Below are 18,880 nucleotides of genomic sequence, written 5' to 3'. Positions count from 1 at the left end.
CTTAGCAAGACTCTGTCTCAGAAAGAAAAGAAGAAAAAAGATTAAAAAAAACAAAAAACTGGTGCTGAAGACGCAGCTTAGTGGTAAAATGCCACCCAGCATGCATGAGATCCTACAGTCAACCTCCAGACCATTAAAATAAAAAGACAAGCCACAAAGGAGGTGTTTGCAATAGGCTTGTCTGACAGAGCCTATGTAGGGTACAATACTCACCCAAGTTTATTATAACGAGCCAAAAATGTGAATGGTTACATCACCAAAGTGTGCTTCATTAAGCAGGAAATGGGCAAACTACAATGAAATGCCACTGCACACGCTCCTGAATGGCTGTAATGAAGACAACAGAAACTCTTGTTGACAAGGCTACTGTGACATGCACTGTTACTGCTGAGGGGTGCAGGTTGATGTCAGCTAAGTCTAAACATAATATCCATGTCCCCATGTAACAATTCCACTCCAAGATATGAACACACAATCAAATGAAAATGGTCGCAGCAGCACCAATCGCAGAAGCCCAAATCTGGAGATGAGCTGGATGTCCATCTGCACTAGGATGAATAGAATTGAAAAAGTGATGAGATACTCTACATTAATAAAAATGAACACACCACAAGCAGATGTGGCCACACACAAGAGTCAAAGAACTGGCCTTTCCATTCCATATAAACTTTATGTAAAATAGTTTACATAAAGCTTCAGACCTGGCCAAACTCATCTATGGTGGTAGAAACTGGGACGATGGAAAACCACAGCAAAGAGACGGGACTGGAGCACGTGTAAGAGGGCAGTTCACTTTAAAAAGTTACCAGAACACACACAAAATTCTTCCACTTTACCCACACAGGCTATTCTTCGAGGAAGCTTACCATTAAGAGTGCTCTGAGTACTTAGTCTGTGAAGACCAGACAGACACAAATCCTGATGTCTGACACAGGACATTTATCCTGGGTAAAATTTCCAGAGGCAGCAGCAGCTGTTGACTCAATGATGTGTCTCCAAACCCTCAGAGGTGGTGACATGTCATGCTGCGGAGTACATCCTGAGTGGCATACTGGTTTTAAAGACACAAATGAGCTTAGATAAATTTTTTGCCTGTGAAATTTTATAGTGGAATAATAAACATTTCCAAACTATGCATCTAAGGTATTTTTGGTTTATTTTTTATGTATGTGCATGAATGCCTTGCCTGCATGTATGTATATACACCACATGGGCTCCTGGGGCCTGTGGAGGTCAGAAGAGGGCATTGGATCACCTGGAACCAGGGCTGGGAGAGTTTTGAGTCACACATGCAGCTGATGAAGGGACTGAACTGAAGCCATCTCTTCAGCAAGAGCAAGGTTCTTGACTGCTGAGCCACCCCTCCAGCCCCTACGATAGCTTGAAGTGTGTATGCAATAAGCTGTAAAAATGGGAAGGATTTTTATTTTGGTGGTTGGGAGTGAGCACACATGCCACAGCCCATGTTCAGGGAGTAAAAAGACAGCTTTTGGGAGTCAGTTCTCTCTCGTGTAGGTTCCAGGAATTAAATTCAGGTTTCACAAAAAACAAAATAACAAAACAAACAAACAAAACCAAGACTAAGCCACATCCCTGACTCTGGACAAGATTCTATAGAGTCTAGACATATATCAACTAGCAAAGGCTGTTCTGGATATTAGCATCAGGGGAGTGCAGATGGCTTCCAGCTCAAGGCAATCTTATATTGAGGACTACTGGGGATATACCGTGTGGAATAGACTATGTTGTCTGTAGAACCTCTCAAACCAAAACTACCTCACTAACTGCAAAATGCCAGGGCTTCTGTATTTGTAATTGTTTGAGCTTTCCTTTTAAAGACTAGCTTCCAAGTAATCAGAAGAATCGGGGCTTTGGGTGAAGAGGAAGTATAGCCCCTGCTCCAGTGACAAGAAGAAACCGGCAGAGGTATGGGGAAACAGAGCATGCGGGAATCGAGGCAGCAGCCTGGGTTCCACCAACACCAGCAGCACAGACACTGAGATCAACAATTAATAAATGATTTTCATAATTCGGGTCAAGAAACTAAGGCATCTTCGAGATGTCTTGATCCGAGGGAAGCCCCACCCTCACCCTCATTGTACCCCCCACCTTATCATAATAAGTTTGCTTTTGGTTTTTGTATAACAAGTAAATTTTAGCTTGGGGGAAAAGCACATTAACCTGTAAGGAGGGTACATGTGTATTCTTCTTCCCATGTGCCCTTTTATCTATTCTCAACCTAGCATCTGTTCAAAGACCTTCTAGAACTACAGACAGTACTGAACCTTATTTTTTCATATTTACAATAAATTTAAATTACACATCAGTTTAGTAAGATTCTAACTATTGAAATAAAAGTTACAAGAGAAATTATATATATTATATACATAGTTAGATTCATGCATATTCACAATATACGATTGCTATGATCTATTTGAGCAATGGTACCCTATGTTTGTGTGTATGTGTATGTGTGTGTGTAGTCAACATTAGCATCAGACTGATAAGTCAACCCAAAGGTGGTTGGTACAAGTTCAACATTTTAATGGCTGTTAAATAAAAAGGTTTGCACTATATACATTCTGTCTACTTATCAGACTGTCAGCCAGCCACGCACGTTTCATTGCACATATAAACAGTGTACAAGGATCTTGAAGACATCTTATCCATACAAGGACTGCATTTAAAAAAAACCATTTTACAAAATATTTGAAGCCATTTGTATGATACAGCCAATTTCAAGAAAATAGTGGAAATTAATATCAAAAGAAATATTTTAATTAAAAAAATATCCAAAAGTTATGGTTGCTGAGCTTCATGTCATCAAAGATACATGTAAAAATATATTTCAGGACCCCCTGCTGCAAAGCCATGAAGATGCAGCCTTCCAAATCCTGTGTAGCTAAGCTCTGAATGATGCTCCGGTCGAACACACTGTTAAAAACCCTCTCATCTTTACATTGTTACGCCATCTGACAAAACAGGTATTTGTGCAGTTAAGTATTAAAATAGATTTATGTTAAAGTGCACAGTACATTTGATAGGAAGTAATTTCCTAGCTGCCGGTCGGAACCCCGTGTTCAGAACCCCCCCACCATGTCCTGGTGGAGGGTCCGTCTCTGTTGAACGCACTCCTTCCTCCTGAAGTCTTTTTGTATCTACCATGACAATCACACCCCCCCACGGCCCACCCCACCCCCGTAGCTACTGTGGCTAATGGCTTTGTACAGAGGTGAAAGTGCAGTCAGCATTCATGGGCTTTGGACAGACCAATGGCTGGGGTATCCATCCACACCTACAGCGTGAGTGTGCATGGGTGTCATTGCCCGGCATAGTCCGACAAAGCCTTCAAGGAAGCTCTTGCACCCGCAGGATGGGTTGGGCTCTTCTCCTCGGCTAGCTCCTCTCTAGTCCTAATGTGCTTGTCTTTGCTCCCCACTGGCTGCTCACACACTCTACCTACGTGCCCTTTACCCACACTGCATGGCTGTGCATGTAGCTGCCTACCAGAGGCGCCACGACCCACCTCACTTCCCAATTTTCCTACCAGATACTGCGAAGCTTCCACGTCTGGTCTCTTTAAAAAGCACCAGCTCCATTACAATAAAAATGAGCCCGTCGACATTTCAGGAGCTCACGCTTTCTGAATGCCAGCAGTTGTAAGAAGTGCTGTTTTCCTGACTCCAACCCTTAAGACCCTATAGTTAGACCTTCCATTATCTCCAGTTCCTCATCCATTTCCTCAACGTCTACCTTTGGTGCTAGATGCCACTCAATTACCCAAAATACAGTGCAAAATTATACCTCAAGACATATACTGGACACGTCCCACTTCTCTGTGTTAAAATGTGAATGTTTTGCGCATAGCAAAAGAAACATGAATCAAAAAATAACCTGTTCACATTTCATCTTCAAGTTTAATATGTCTTTTTTTTTTCCACATAGCTATTTACAAATAACTCTGGGGTGCGCTGGCGATTTCAGTCAGTTCACTCTAAGAAGGGTCAAGAGGGCTGCCGGAATGTAGGAAAGTGGATGGAATGCAGAAATATAAATAAGATCGACGTTCCACAAATCAAAAGGTGCGTGTCACCTCCCCAGAATACAGCTCTCTGTCACAGAAGCACGTGTTTCTTGCTTAATTTCCCTTTTCTGAATCATATACACCAGGAAATAGGAACACTGAGACCTGGAACTCCTATGTGCCAAAGAGGCTCGGAAATAACTCAGTATTTATAATATTAAAATAAATTGTTTAACCACAAAAAAGCAGTAATAAAATAGTCTCCTAATTTACAATTTGCATCCAAAGGATGAATAAGACTCACTAATAAATAATATTTATATAAATATTTTGTGTGCTGAAAATAGTTTCTCAAAAAAGGCAATGGTCTCAAGAAACATCTTGAAGAAATTTGGTGGCAGAAGAACCTGGTTGCATCCCCTTCCCCGCCCTCCCCCACCACTGATTCTGCAGGGAGTTTGGTTTTGCTACAACAGACGCGACTCACTGTGAAACGGTTTGTGCTTGGCATTTGGTAATGGCGGCTGGTAAGTGTGGAAGGGATGGAGGAGGCTGAAAAGGCAATGGTGTGCTACTCCGATCTCTGCCAGCTCCCTCACTGGCTGTCAGACAACACCTGTCCAACCTGAACCCTGGAGACCAACTCTAAAAGGACCCGAATCCTCCCTTCGGCTGAAGTCTTGTCAACGTAGCTGGTCAGGGAACTGGCAGGTGGCGAGTGGGGGAGCAGGTACAGGTGCCAGGAGCAGAGCCCGGGGTCCCTGCTCTGGGTAGAGTCTGAGCCCACCCAGCAGAGGGGGCTGGGCCTCATGTGAACAGAGTTTTTGCGACAGTGACGTCCAACAGCGCTTGAACAGTCATGCCCACTTTGACTAGACCTTTCTCTTCAAGGATGTGATGAGGCAGACAGAGCTTTTCCTGAAAGGAAGAACAAAACAACAGAGTTCAGATGACGGGCCAAGGATGGTGAACTATTGCTACAGCATGGGAGTTGGGTCACCCACAGCTATGCCGCTTGCTTCTCTCGGTCCGTGCTGCCTCCCCTGGGGGCCAAGCCATTGTCGAAGCCTTTTCTGGGCTTGCAGGGAGAATGAGTTCTCATATGTGAAGGCTGTTTCAGAAAGGTTCTTAATCACACCCCACTCTGAACTATATCTAAACAAGTAGGAAACTTTTCACTATATAACTGAGTGATAGAGAGTTAAAACAAACAAACAAACAAAAAAAAAAACCCATACACCAAGACTATCATAGCTTTTAGCCTGGGCAAGGAAAATCACAAATAACGCATGTTTAAAGGAAATCTCTTACTCATTTACACAGACTATAAAGGGTCATAACGACCACCTGACTCGATTGAATTCACTTTATTTTTTGGCATTTCTAGAGTGTGTACATGCTAGGTGACCCTTCTGTGGTTTAGGCACAGTCTGTATATAAGAAATCTTTTTTAAGGTCTTTTTTGAATGGCGATTTCTATTTTCTGTGCAAGAGTGTTTTGGTTGCACGCATGTATGTGCATCACATGCATGCCCGGTTGGTGCCTGCAAGTCAGGAGAGGCAGTGGATTCCCCAGAACTGAAGATATAAACAGTTGTGAGCTGCCATGTGGCGGCTGGGACCCAAATCCAGGTCCTCTACAAGAGCAGGAAGTGCTCTTAACCACCGAGCCATTGCTCTAGCTCCCCCAATGCTTTGTTTTTTAATTTTCAATCTTGTGCATGCCTATGTGTCAGTGTGTGAGCTTCTGGATGCAGCTGTCCACAGAGGTGGGAAGGGAACTGGAGTCATAGCCCTGATGCGGTGACAGGAACAGACTTGGCTCCTCTGCTAGAGAGCTGTGCTCTAACTACCGAGCCATCTCTCCAGCCTCTACAGACGGCCTCGAACATAGCTCCCAATGACCTTTCCTTCAAAGGTCTTTTCTTTAAACTGGCAAAGACACACAGAGCATACGACTTTCTCACGTTCTGCCTTCGCTTGTGGGAGATGTCTAAGGCACAGTCCTCAAGGAGAACGACCTGGAGCCCCTCCCGGTGTACCACCTTTCACATGCTACAAGGCAGTGTACAAACTACCATGAAAAGACATTTGCACCTTTATCACGTGGCCCTGTTCCGTTACCTAAGTAAGACAGACTTAGACTCTGGGCCTTAGGAAATGACTACATGTGGCAACGTAAGAACAATTTTACCACTGCCTTCATGTTCCTGTGGAAAGCCAAACAGGATGACCTCCTTCCTCTGTGACATGTTAGGCAAGCAGGTGAGTTTATAATGCCCGTCAATCTCACGGCCAAATGTCAGGGTCAGAAAGGATGGACGCCGTGAGTGACTGAAACTCAGAGGGAGTCATGACCCAGGTTAGGAGGAATGGTGACTCAAGGGGCATCTATACCTAGATGACACTACCCATCCTTTTCTGACACCCTCTGTACACACCAGGAAATCTGTAGGCTCTGTTGTTCCTCTGCCGTGGCTGGTTAAAGGGGCAGGGTATGTCCTCCTCATTCTTCTTAACTTCCCCAGCACCCAAGCTCACCTCTAACCCACTAGGAAACTGCAAATGTTTAATACAGTTAAGCTTCTGGTGTCAGGCATTATTTTGGAAAGGAGAGGGGGGGGAGGGAGGGAAGGATGGAGGAAGAGAGAGAGAGGTCAACACTTCATGCCATATGCTAAAATCAAGTTATTAGAGTTAAATGTTAAAAAAACTCTAAATGCCTTTGATTAAAAGGAAACACAGATTTATGTATTTATGTATTTTGTGTGTGCCTGTCTGCATGGATCTGTATGAACCACATGCACATGCACACAGATGCCAGGAAATCTACTTGGAGTCCCTGGAATTAGAGTTACAAGGGGATGTGAGCCAACCCATGTCCACAAAAGCAGTCTTACCCAGTCAGAGGAAGACTCCAGGGCCTAATAAAGACATTTTTATAAAATGCAAAGAAAAGATCAAAATATCGAAAACTTAAAAATGTGATATTTTTATTTGAAAAGTAGAAAAAAACCTACTTAATGAAAAGATAAGCAAACAAACAAAAAAGCTGTAGATATATATATGTAAATATATATATATATTTGCATCAGATTATAAAGGGCTTTGTGATACCAAGAGATCAGTAGGTGAATACAAAGGCGGTAGGCATGTTTGTAATCTAGAACCCAGGAGGTGGAGTCAGGAAGTTCAGAAGTTTAAAGCCTGCCTATGCTCAATCAGCAGGTAAAACTTCCTGATAGCTTTGCCTACGACAGTGTTAAGACATCTGATTCCCAAACTAACCTACCTACATCATGGGTTGGTCCAGCATCTGCCACACACATGCTCAGAATGCTTGCATTATTTCACCATTGGGCAAAATCACTGAGCACAAATTTTATTCTATACCTATATAGAATATATATTCTATATAGTGAATAGCTCATGTAGTTTATTGAGTCCTACACTGAAAGCGAAAATGATATCATTTTTCAGAATGGCACCATCTTAGGTGTAGAAAATCCTAACTGAGTATCATTAAGTCAGGGATGGCCTGTGAACACAAACAGAAACATAACCCTCATACCCTTCCTTCCTCCTCTCATTCAGGCCCACCCAGAGGTAGCCTCAGATCAAGTGGATAGCTTGGAGTCATCTAAGAAAACTAGCCTAGAAGGCCAGAAACCATATAAAGATACAGAAGCCCTGGATATTCCACCACAAGTCTGGAGTGAACACGGAATTTAACTCTAGGGGCTGTCTGGAAAGATGAACACAGAGATTCCTCAGAAATGGGGAGCAGGAGCCGGGCGGTGGTGGCGCACGCCTTTAATCCCAGCACTCGGGAGGCAGAGGCAGGCGGATCTCTGTGAGTTCGAGACCAGCCTGGTCTACAGAGCTAGTTCCAGGACAGGCTCCAAAACCACAGAGAAACCCTGTCTCGAAAAACCAAAAAAAAAAAAAAAAAAAAAAAAAAAAGAAATGGGGAGCAGGGTCACCCAACTTGTGGAGAAAGGGTCATTTTCTATCACAGCAGTTGTGTCCCTGATTCTCCCCAAAGCGGGCTCAGAAGATGGAATGGGACTGGAATGGCTGTGGATTTACACGGGGACCAGGTACGACGCGGAAGATCAAGGGCTTCTAAGAGCCAGGCAGGTCAGGCGCCACCTCCGCAGACCACAGCAGAAAAGGACTGTGCGTTTGTTACTGACTTTACACGAACTAAAACTCCCGTCGCAGGATGTCCGAGGACTTGTTGAAAATGTGACGGAGGATGCCTAGTTTATCTGTGGGCAGCCTGTGCTGTTATTTTTTTAAGCGGGGTGAAATCACAAATATGACCTGGCTTAACTGTTAAACACTCAGTTGCTTTTTGGAGCAGGTGCTTCGCGTTGCTGTCCCCGTGGTAGAAATGATTAGGCCACTGGGCCTCAACCTTCCTAGCGCTGCAACCCTTTAATACAGACCCTTATGTTGTGATGATCCCCCATCCATAAAATTATTTTTTGTTGCTACTTCGTAACTAATTGTGTTACTGTTGTAAATTGTAATGTCAATTATTTTAGAGATACAAGTTTGCTGAGGGGGTCCTGACCCACAGGCTGAGAACCACTGGATTAGGCTCTCTCACCCACACTTTCCTGAGCCACAGAAAATAGGATCAGAAAAGGCAGGCGAGCCATTGAGAAACAATGCTAACTGGGGAGTAAGGCTAGATGGCTGTCCGTGCTGGCTCTTCTCCCTGCCATGTTCTTACGATGACTGCAGACAGCCAAGCCTACACCGAGGCCAGCCACTGGTCTAAAATGAAGCCCATGAAGCCCTCCACACCAGCTTACTTCCCTTGGTTCCACCTGTTTCTTTAAAGAAAACTTTCTGGGACTGAATCGTGTGAAGCTTAAAGTGCTGTTATTTTAATGCACAAGCATGCAAAGGTCAAGTTCTGCCCCCAGGGTCAATCCCTCCCTACTTCTCCCTTTATTCTTCACGGTGCCCCCAGGCTATTCTCTGGTCCTTCGCATCCCAAGTTATCCACAAACATCCATCCTTCACTGCCTTCCCACTCAGACCCAGCTCACACATCTTTCTAATCTTAGTGGATATTTGCTGTTTCAGGGGATCTGCATGGCGCCCCTTCTTGAGTGTCAGTCAGATTATCTTTCGATGTGTTTCACAGAATCCCATAATTGACTCCTTCTCACTGAGTCTCTGTTTCCTAAGAAGTCATTTGATCAGGGGGTCCACCAACTAGGACCTGCAAGTTAATCCCATTCCTGATCTATTTTTGTGAATAAAGTTTTATTGGCACACAGAACTGTGCATTGGCTAATGTATTCTGTGTGCTGGTACGGATGATTCAATGACAAGCTGGGCAGTTCAACAGAGACCATCGGTCTAAAAAAACCATAAAACTTCTGTCCTGCCCCCCCAAATGCTGGAACCTGGCATGGACTACAAACTTTCTGAACACAGGGACATAGATCTTGGTCACTATTTTACCTGTAGAGTCTCCCATAGGGGCCAGTGCACAATGCACATTCAATACACAAGGAGTAATTGAATGAACCACGAATGAACACCACTGCAGGGAAAGCCAAGGACTGGAAGTCAAGGAAAACACACGCAGTCCACCAACCTAAAGGGCTGTCTGTTGAAAGGGAATTCTGAAGTCTCAAACCTCGCCTTTAAATACTCTGAAAGAAAATTAGATTAAAATATTTTTCAGGAGATGGGACACAGTTTGGACAAAGAAAATGCGCTCAGCATACGCAAGACCCTAGGTGTGCTTCTCAGCACCGGACATTTTAGCTAATGGATAACCACTGTGTCACTCTCAGGCTCCTGAAATTTTAACTCAGACTGGGATTTGTGTGAATTTTGGAGACAAAGCATGCACTATATATATATATATATATATATATATATATATATATATATATATATGAATGCATTGTGATATCAAGTGATTTATTTAACTACTCTCACTGATAAAGCCCAACTCAGCTGTCCTGCTTTGGGATTTAACAAGGCCCCTTTTCTGTAGGGTTAAGGACACTGAAGTAACCTGGCCCTGAAGTCCAGAAGCAGTCATTAGAAACGGGCTGTCACTAAGTTTGGAAATCCTCACACCAAGGGAAACATTTTCAACCAATAGCAGCGAGGAAAGAAAAATATATGTCATGAAGGGTTACTGCAAAATGAAAATGGGAAGAGTTTTTTTTTATCATTTATATTATCTTTATAGGAGGGAATATTTAAAACATCCTTTCTTATGAGAAGACCTGGATTTAGTATGCCTCACAGATCACACTGCTACATCCATGCCCATCTCTCAGCCTCAAGGCCGATCAGTTAGGGGTCCCCAGATGAGATGCAATGGCAGGTGTCCTGTAAGCACATGAGCTGCTGTCTGGGACCTTGGAGAAGTGTCACAGAGAGGCTTCGCGTTCCAAGCAGAAATTAATGCCTGGGCTCATAATAAGCAAAATGACTCGCTCCAAGTTTTGCCTGAAGGGCTGAACTAATTACGTTCTGTTAAGTGACCATACTTTATAATGAAGAAATATCACACAGTAAGTGTCAAGGGGAGCGACACATTAGGGTGCAAATTAATGACATGAAAAATGAAGTGTGGCCAAAGGATCCTCAGGACGCCCGGGGAGAGATACATAGACAGTTAATGCTGAAGTTCAAATCTCAGCTCAAGAAATTGCGCTACTCACTCAATTTTTATTGACAGTATTTTTTTCCTTGAACCAGCAACCCAGTATGTTTTCTCTTTTCCCCTTCCACCCACCATAGAAAAAAAAAAAAAGCGAGGAGAAAGAAATCCAAACAAGTGGTGGTAATCACTGAAAGTCAGCCCCCATGCACGGCAGAGCTGCGTGGAAATGCCAAGAGCCACTCTGGGAACCCATGAACAAATGCATCAACGGGCCAAGAAGAAACTTGGATTAATCACCCAAATTGTGTTTATTAAGCGACTTATGGCTCAGGGTGCTCACCAGACACTGTACAAAGGGATTTTATTGTTACAGAGTGAAAGTACAAGATAGCACCAAAGGCAATTCAGTACATCTGTGGTTATTTAGACACAAATCAATGTCCAACAGCTTCCAAGTACCCTGTATTCCCCGGTCAACACAAAGAAGGGAGGAAAAAGCTCGGACAGTCTAACATCGTACCATGTAAAGAATGTTGCCTGTTTAAAAATAATTCTGATCTGATTTAGCAGCAAGGAACCATTATAAATATATCCTTTCAAGTATGGAGGTTTTTCAGAATCTCCTCTTCCCTGGACTCATGAATTGGTTCAGAAAAATAAGATACTATCCTTAGCAGCTGTATCTGAGGAATGTCTGTATCCAGCAAACTAGAAATTTACCTTGAGGACAATAACTCTACCATCTTCCCCACCCAAGAAGCAGCATTTGGGAAGAAGGTATAAAACAAAGCAGGTGATAGTGGCTGGAGCTTGCACAGCAGGACTCCTCAGATTGTAAAGAGGCATCCCAGAACTCAGCAAAATCTGGGTCTACATTAGGGTCTAACATTTTCCCCCTTTAATGAAAAGCTCATTGCTTTGCTCCAAAAAGTGAGTGTTGATAAGCAAGCCTTTAAAAACTGACTTAAAAACTAAACAGTCGGCCAGTTAACACATCTGGAAATCAAAGGACAAGTGGACAAAGTAAATGTAGAAAACAAGGTTCATCTAAAATAAGAGCAATCTTCTCATTAGCTGCTGCTATAGTAACTCGAGGCCCCGGGACCAAGAATGTTCCAAGACCCATAGATTTATTTGAGACTGAATAGTCAAATCCATCACATTCTGGATCTGCAGTCATGTGACATATCATGAAAAATGACCCAATACATTATGCAAAAATAGAAATCCCTTCTAGAAAACACTTTTCTCAGACTCTCGGAACAACCCTAACGAAAAGGAAAGGCAGTGTAAGCAGATCCACCAGGTGGCGCTCTACCAGGAAGGCACTTCCCCAGAACATGCCTGCATAGGGCAAAGAAGGCATGCTGCGGTGGACTTGGGCAGCAACCCTTCTGGGTGCCCTTCACAATTCCCTTGCAGCAAACAGGAAGGACTCCAACTAACCAGCCAGCACAGCAGCCATTCTCCAGATAAGACTTCTCAACTTGGTCAGCAATGGCATCGTTAGAGACTTTTATGAATCATACAGGGCCAAAATGCTGACTTATTGTCTCTGCAAGGCAACCCCTCTACAACTCAATTCCCAGTCCTGACTTCGAACTAGCATCAAGTCTCAAGATTCCCATAAGCTAAATCCAGCCTGTTCTGTCTTGGCTCCCCTTATTCACTACCCAGAGCAGCAAAGGCTCATGGGAGAGAGCAGGGCCCACAGCAGCATTGGCGCCTTCACTATGTGCATGAAGAAACATGAGGTATGGATTGACAGGCTTTGCTGTCACTGTTAAGGGAAAGAAACTACCCAAGGGGAACTGCATTCTATAAAGTTTGTGCTTCTGGAAAAAATCTGGTTCATAAATGTTCATAAACTTCAAAACTCAATAGCTTACTGAAGAGCTGAGAGGGATGGGAGTTTGCAAGGCAAAGCCTCCAATGGAGGAAGGAGCTGGGATGGACCAGGGTGCCAGAGCAGAGCATTTGGATGCGCGTGCAGGGGTTACGCGGACAGAGCGTTCCAGCGGTAAGTGATATAGACCAGTACTATAAAGAGAACATGGACAAGACAGAAGCCTATAAGGTCCCTGGCGCGGAGGGTAGAAGTTGGTTGTGGGGGTTTCTCCCCGAGTGCCAGCAGAGCGTCAACAGTCTTTCGAATGTGACGAAAATCCAACTGCAGGATGTCATACGGAGAGCAGAGGTCGGCCTAATCCAAGGGCAGCCATTAGAACAGAAAGAGACAGTGCATACGATTAACAACACACAGAAGAACAACCGGAAAGAAGCACACATTTATGCTTACTAGCAAATAGCAGGAGTCAAACCGTATTTCAAGTGTGACAATCCATGACAAAAGTAGAACCTCCCAGGGTCGCCTGCGTAAACTGGACAAGAACCCCTAGCCCCAGTCACAGCCCGGCCACTGCAAGCTGTGCGATGTACACTCCATCCTGGGACCAGTGAAATGGTTATGTGCTCATCAGCGGCACGAAAGCATGAGCTTCCCATTCGGGACATCGAGGGCTTAAACTTTAGTAAAGAAAAATACAAATCTTAAAACTGGATCTTCAGTCTTTTTTTCGGGGGGCAAGGTAGAGTCAGGGTTTCATGGTATAGCTCAGGACAGCCTCAAACCCAAGAGCCCCAGACTTGGCCTCCTGGGCACGGGGGTTACATAACAGAATAGGCTAAAGGGGACCTCTGAGGTACACAGTAGGAGAGCTAGCACATGACCGGTTATTATCTAAATCCCTTTACTGTTACGCAAGTATGGCAAAATGTCTCTGTGTTTCATCGTCATGCAACCTGTGTGTAATAATTTGGTGTTCAGACTTCTGAACAGCTCTCCTGGCCCACCACTGTCAGGACGAAGTATTCTTACACACTGAGTTTCTGAACCAGGAGGGTTTTGGTTTTTCTGTTCCTGTTCTTTACAAACAGGGTCTCACTGTGTAAGTTTGGTTGGCCTGGAACTTGCTATGTAGACCACACTGTTCTTGAACTCATAAGAGATCCACCTACCTCTGCCTTAGGGGCTAGGAATAAAGGTGTGTGCCACCACAGCAGGCCTGAAACATGATTTTAAGCCACGCAGCTCAATATTAACAATAATTATAACTTGTTGACCAGAAAGGAAAAAAAGTTGTGTTTTGCTTTCAACTTTAACAAAGATTGACGATATTTGTGACATTTCACAGACACAATTTCCAAGGGAGCAAAGCATTTAAAATACCTATTACATGTATATGAATTGTGTGTGTGTGTGCCTATATATATATATATATATATATATATATATATATGGTTGTATATACCTTGCTGGAGGGTTAGTCTTGTACTGTAGCTTCCTGGATAAGCACACCAATCCCAGTCAAAAGACTATTTTAAGTCCAAGAGCTCATCTTGCCTATATCCTCAGAGTTCAGCCAATACCCTCAGGTAAGTTACCAATTGGGCTGATGAGGATGGAAATCCTTTATGATGGCAAAAATGCTCTGGTTGATGAATAAAGCAACACATATACAGAAGAACGTCCCACATCAATGCTCTTAACAAAAAAAAAAAACCAATGCTTTTAAAGATTTATTCGAATGTTACATGTGCATGTGCCGTGTTTGTGCGTCTGCATGTGTGTGTGTGTGTGTGTGTGTGCATGTGCAGTACCTATGGAGGCCAGAAGAGGTGCTAAATGCCCTGGAGTGGAAGTTACAGGTGGCTCTAAGCTGTCCTGCGTGGGTGCTGGGAGCAGAACTCAGGTTCTCCTGAAGAGTAGCACGTGCTCTTAACCAATAAGCCATCTCTCCAGGCCCAACAAAAGATATTTTAAAATTAACAAATCATGTCAAATCCACCCAATCTTACATGCATTCTCAGTGGTTCTCGAAGAACCAAGATAATATGAAGAGTCTGCCCAAGAATTAAAGCAGTCACATGTAAACTGGATCTTACTGGGGGCAGATGCTGGCCATGAACTAAGAGATGGGAACTATCTCCTTCCCATTGTGGAGGTTTCTACTGCATTGAGAACATTCCGGGGCCGTGCTATATCTGACCAGGAAAGGGTGAGAAAAGTCAACATAAAACAGAGGCTTAAACACAAACTGAAACATGACTTTCCCAGGGACCAGGGAAGCCTGAGAAAAGCAGACATGAGATGGAGGCTTAAACACAAGGGCACATGTGACTTTCTCAGGGTATTTCCCTGTTAGAAGCAACCCACTCTGTCAGGGGTGGTAACACACACTTATAATCCCAGCCCCTAAGAGCCCGAGAGTTTGGGGTCAGCCTGGGATATTTAACAGGACTCTGTCAAAAAAAGAAAGAAAGAAAAGCAAGAACACTGAGAGCACCACTGGTCAGCTCCCTAGTAGCACTGTCAGAGGGGTCAGACAGTTACGTCAGTGAGGCGGACATGCTCATGAGTGCACTTTTGGGGACGTAAAGGACATCTCACCAGGTCCTGGAAGCTAGATTTAATTAAAGCAGCTAAGGCCTAATGGCTCAGGCTATGATCATTTAAATTACATGACGACCTTTAAGAAAAACCGTCAGGACTAAGTAAGCTGGTTGTGAAGCCATGGCAACCGCTGTGTGTCACGTGGTGGGCTGCTGCAACCACCGTAGAACCGGGTGCTGACTCGGTCCCACATGACAGCGCCAACAGCCAAAAAACAGCTGCAGCCTTGGTGAGGCTAACCACGAAGGAAATTCCTGAGAGAAACTGGGATTTCCTGACCCTTTGTGCTTTCCCCAAATTGGCCTGTGGAGAGGAATTCTGAGGTTACTCTTGGATCCCTGAGAATTAAATGAGAAAACACTACATTTGCAGAGACTAAAAGCCCTCATTTTTCACAGATTACTTGTAATGAGTGAAAACATTTGTGAAACAGTTAATCCACTCAGAACCCTTCTGAGGCAAATGCTGATTTAATTTCCCATTACACGGGGAAAAAAAATCACAGCCAGCAGAGCCTAAGAAATCAGCTAAGATTAAACTCAAGGATGCAGCTGAAATTGAAAATAAAGATTGACTTAGACGCTCCAAACACCAAGTGCTTACTAACAGGAAATAGAGACAAATTTGGATGTCTGCCTGTCTATAATAAACAAACAAACAAATAAAAATTTTGAGGCAGTCTCATTGTAGCTTTCGCTATCCTATAACTATGTATACCAGACAGGCCCTGAACTCAGAGATCTGCCTGCCTCTGCCCAAATTAATTATGCTCTTTTGTTATATGCTAGCTTATCTTCCGCCCAAAGTGCCCACCCCTCTACTTACACATTTCCATTATTACTATTTATGCCCAGGTTCTGCATAGAGGACAAATATGCAGTGTCTGTCATTCTGACCATGGCTTATTTATCAAAATGATGATTTCCAGTTCCATCCGTCTTCCTGCACAATAATAATCTTTCACTCTATTGCGGAAGGAAAACTGCACAGTGCAGAGGGTTCACTGTTTCCCTGTCCACTCGTCTGGTGACGGCTAGCGAGGCTGATTCCAAGTCTGTCGACCGGAAACAGTGCTTCCACGGGTGTGTATGTATCTCCGTGGGATGCTGGCCTGGATTCCTTTAAGTGTGTACCCAGGAAACGTAGAGCTGGGTCACATGGAAGTTCTTCAGGTTTCTGAGGAAATGCAATCTCAACCTCCACAGTCGCTGATGTAACTAACATTTCCATCCGCGAGGACAGGCACCCTCGCTAGCTTTTCTGTTCATTTGGTTTCTTGCCTTTTTTCTTTTCTGTTGAGTCAGGGTTTCTCTGTGTTTCTTGCTCTGTAGGCCAGGCTGACTTCAGACTCAGATTCGCCTGCCTCTACTTTCCCAGTACTGGGATTAAAGGCATGCGCCACCACCGCCTCACAGTTTTCTGTTTTCTTAATGATAGCCACTCCTGACATTGACCGTTTTATTTTAAAATCCCCTGATGGCTAAGAATAAACATTTTCCCAGCTACTGATTAGCCATTTGTATTTTTCCTGAGAACGGCCTCCTCCATTCATCTATATATTTATTCACAGAACTTTTACTCTTTTAGTTTTTCTGTTGTTGAGTTCTTTCTGAATTCTGGCTATTAACCTCTGTGGGCTGAGTTACTGGCAAATGCTTTCTGTCCTTCCTTGGCTATGAAGAACCCTTTAATGAGACGAAATCCCATTGGTCAACTGTTGCCGTCATAACTTGAACAACTGAAGCCCTGTTCAGGGTCAGGGCTACCCCTTCATCTTGAAAGGTTCTCCTCCAATGCTTTTGAATTTTCATGAAGACTTTTGATCCAATTTTAACTGACTTCTACACAGGATGAAAGCGGGGATCTAGTGTTATTCTTCTACATGCCAATGTCTATTTTCCCCGACATTAAAAGAAAGACGATACCTACAGAGTTCTATGACTATGATGACTTATTTAGAATTGGGTGAAAACTTCCCAGCGAACTACGTAAGTATTTGCTGTATTATATTTCTGATTCTTCATCAATGAGAGACTTCTCTCAGCCAGAAAGACTGCTAGTTCTAAAGTAGCCTAGATGTGGAATGACAGCCAACCATGAACCTGCTACGTGCAAACCAGAGAAGAGGAGGGCCAAACTGACTCAGAAACAACAAAGGAAGCTCAGCTGTGTAAATGGCTTCATGGGCCCAAGACTTAACCAGACTCAGATTCTTGGCTGATACAAAGACTCTATTCCAAATGATTTAGGAGCCCGCTGAGCACTGTCCTCAAGGCTAAGGTCAGAGATAGCTGCCAATCTGACCAGCAGCCTCACACAGGGTACTACTGTTGCCTGATACTGTCTACAGTTCTGAATCTCACCTACCAAAGACACCATGTATGCACAAGAGCCAGCCTGGAACCACTTACGGCAATGAGTGGTGTTACCAGGCCAGGGGATGACAGTTTCACCCACACCCTCCACTCTTTATCTAGTGAGCTGAAATGCTGCCTCACAACACCCAACGTGGGCACACTTCCTGGATAGTTAATAGACCACCTCCTAGTTCTGAGGACCAACTGCTCAACTGTACATAAATACTTCACAAACACTGCCAACTCTGGAGCAAGTATCTGGGATGGTACTGGTGGAGATTTCTTATAAAATGGAATAAATTATGAAGGTAAGAGCAATTTAAAAAATTGCTCCCACCCCATCAACTGACTTTGCATGAAATCATTTAACTGAGTCTGCCCAGCTCTGGCATCGCCCCTATGTACCTGATAAACTATACAAACGGTGCTGACTTTAGGCTGTAGTTCTGATTCTATCAGAACACGGAACTAACACAGTCTTAGAGAACAGATAGACCTCACGTCATCTCTTTGAATGAAACATTCCCTCATGCACTTGTGAGATGAAAACATTCTGTGTTGAGCAAGCAGGAAGATTTGCTAATTACTTTCCAATTGAGGATTTCTGGTTTTCCACTCAAGTGTGCCTTCCTTATTTAACCTTCTCAGTAAAGAAGTTTAGTTGCTCATGTATTCTTTTCCTGGTAGTAGTGACCTAAGGGTAGCCCTAAGAGACAAGAATGATCCCTCCTAACTCACTGGGGCCTTCCAACACACATGCGGTAGCTTACCATCTGCCATTGGCTTGAGAGTTCCGATTCACAGTGGGGAACTCTTACTAGCCCATGGTAGAATCAAATTAACAGAAAAATTGTATTTTCACAAATATCTGAAGCCCAGAGTGTTTATGGGATATCCAAAGACACACAAACGACACAGACACACAGAGTAACGGAGTTGAAAGCAGACCTGATGATGAAGATATTTCAGCAAGTAAATAAAACGAGATGTCATTTCTCAGAAATGGCAGTGGTGACCTTCTTTTCACTGACACAGCTTGATAGAAGGACACTTTACAAACAGTTTGCCTTTTCTCAAATAATCCTGGAATCCTTCTATTAACCTACCCTAAGCCAAAATAAGAGGGAGAAGTAAAGGAAAATTGGGGCTAGGAGGAGAGGGGTGCAGTATACTTCGAAACTGATACACAAGCTCAGAGTCTCTCGTGAGAGTTTTGTTTTTTAACTGCTTGTTTTTTTTTTTTTTTTTGAAGTTGCTTTATCCCTGTATCATTAGGAAACACAGAAGTCATAAGAAATGTAATTTCTACTTATCTCTGTTTACCATAATGATGAGGAACATCTTTTTTTTTTTTTTTTTTTTTTTGAGACAAAGTTTCTCTGTAGCTTTGGATCCTG

At 43.5% G+C, this 18,880-nt stretch overlaps 1 protein-coding gene across 5 annotated transcripts in view; it reads right to left on the bottom strand.

Annotated features, from left to right (window-relative positions):
* Positions 1-3,203: 3,203 nt before the first annotated feature.
* Lrch1 (leucine rich repeats and calponin homology domain containing 1) overlaps positions 3,204-18,880 on the bottom strand; it is a 184,898-nt gene continuing 169,221 nt past the window's right edge. For 3 of the 5 annotated variants that reach the window (XM_057785982.1, XM_057785986.1, XM_057785983.1), the window contains one exon: positions 11,021-12,876. In XM_057785982.1, coding sequence (XP_057641965.1) covers positions 12,670-12,876 — 207 coding nt within the window. In that variant the 3' untranslated portion in view covers positions 11,021-12,669. Of the gene's footprint in view, positions 4,943-11,020; positions 12,877-18,880 lie in introns of those variants that run through there. The other 2 variants (XM_057785984.1, XM_057785987.1) reach the window with 1 other exon arrangement.

The sequence above is a fragment of the Chionomys nivalis genome, chromosome 12, assembly GCF_950005125.1.
Source record: "Chionomys nivalis chromosome 12, mChiNiv1.1, whole genome shotgun sequence".
NCBI lineage: Eukaryota > Metazoa > Chordata > Mammalia > Rodentia > Cricetidae > Chionomys > Chionomys nivalis.
Note: the sequence above shows the minus strand (reverse complement) of the source record. Positions and strands in the feature narration are given on the sequence as shown.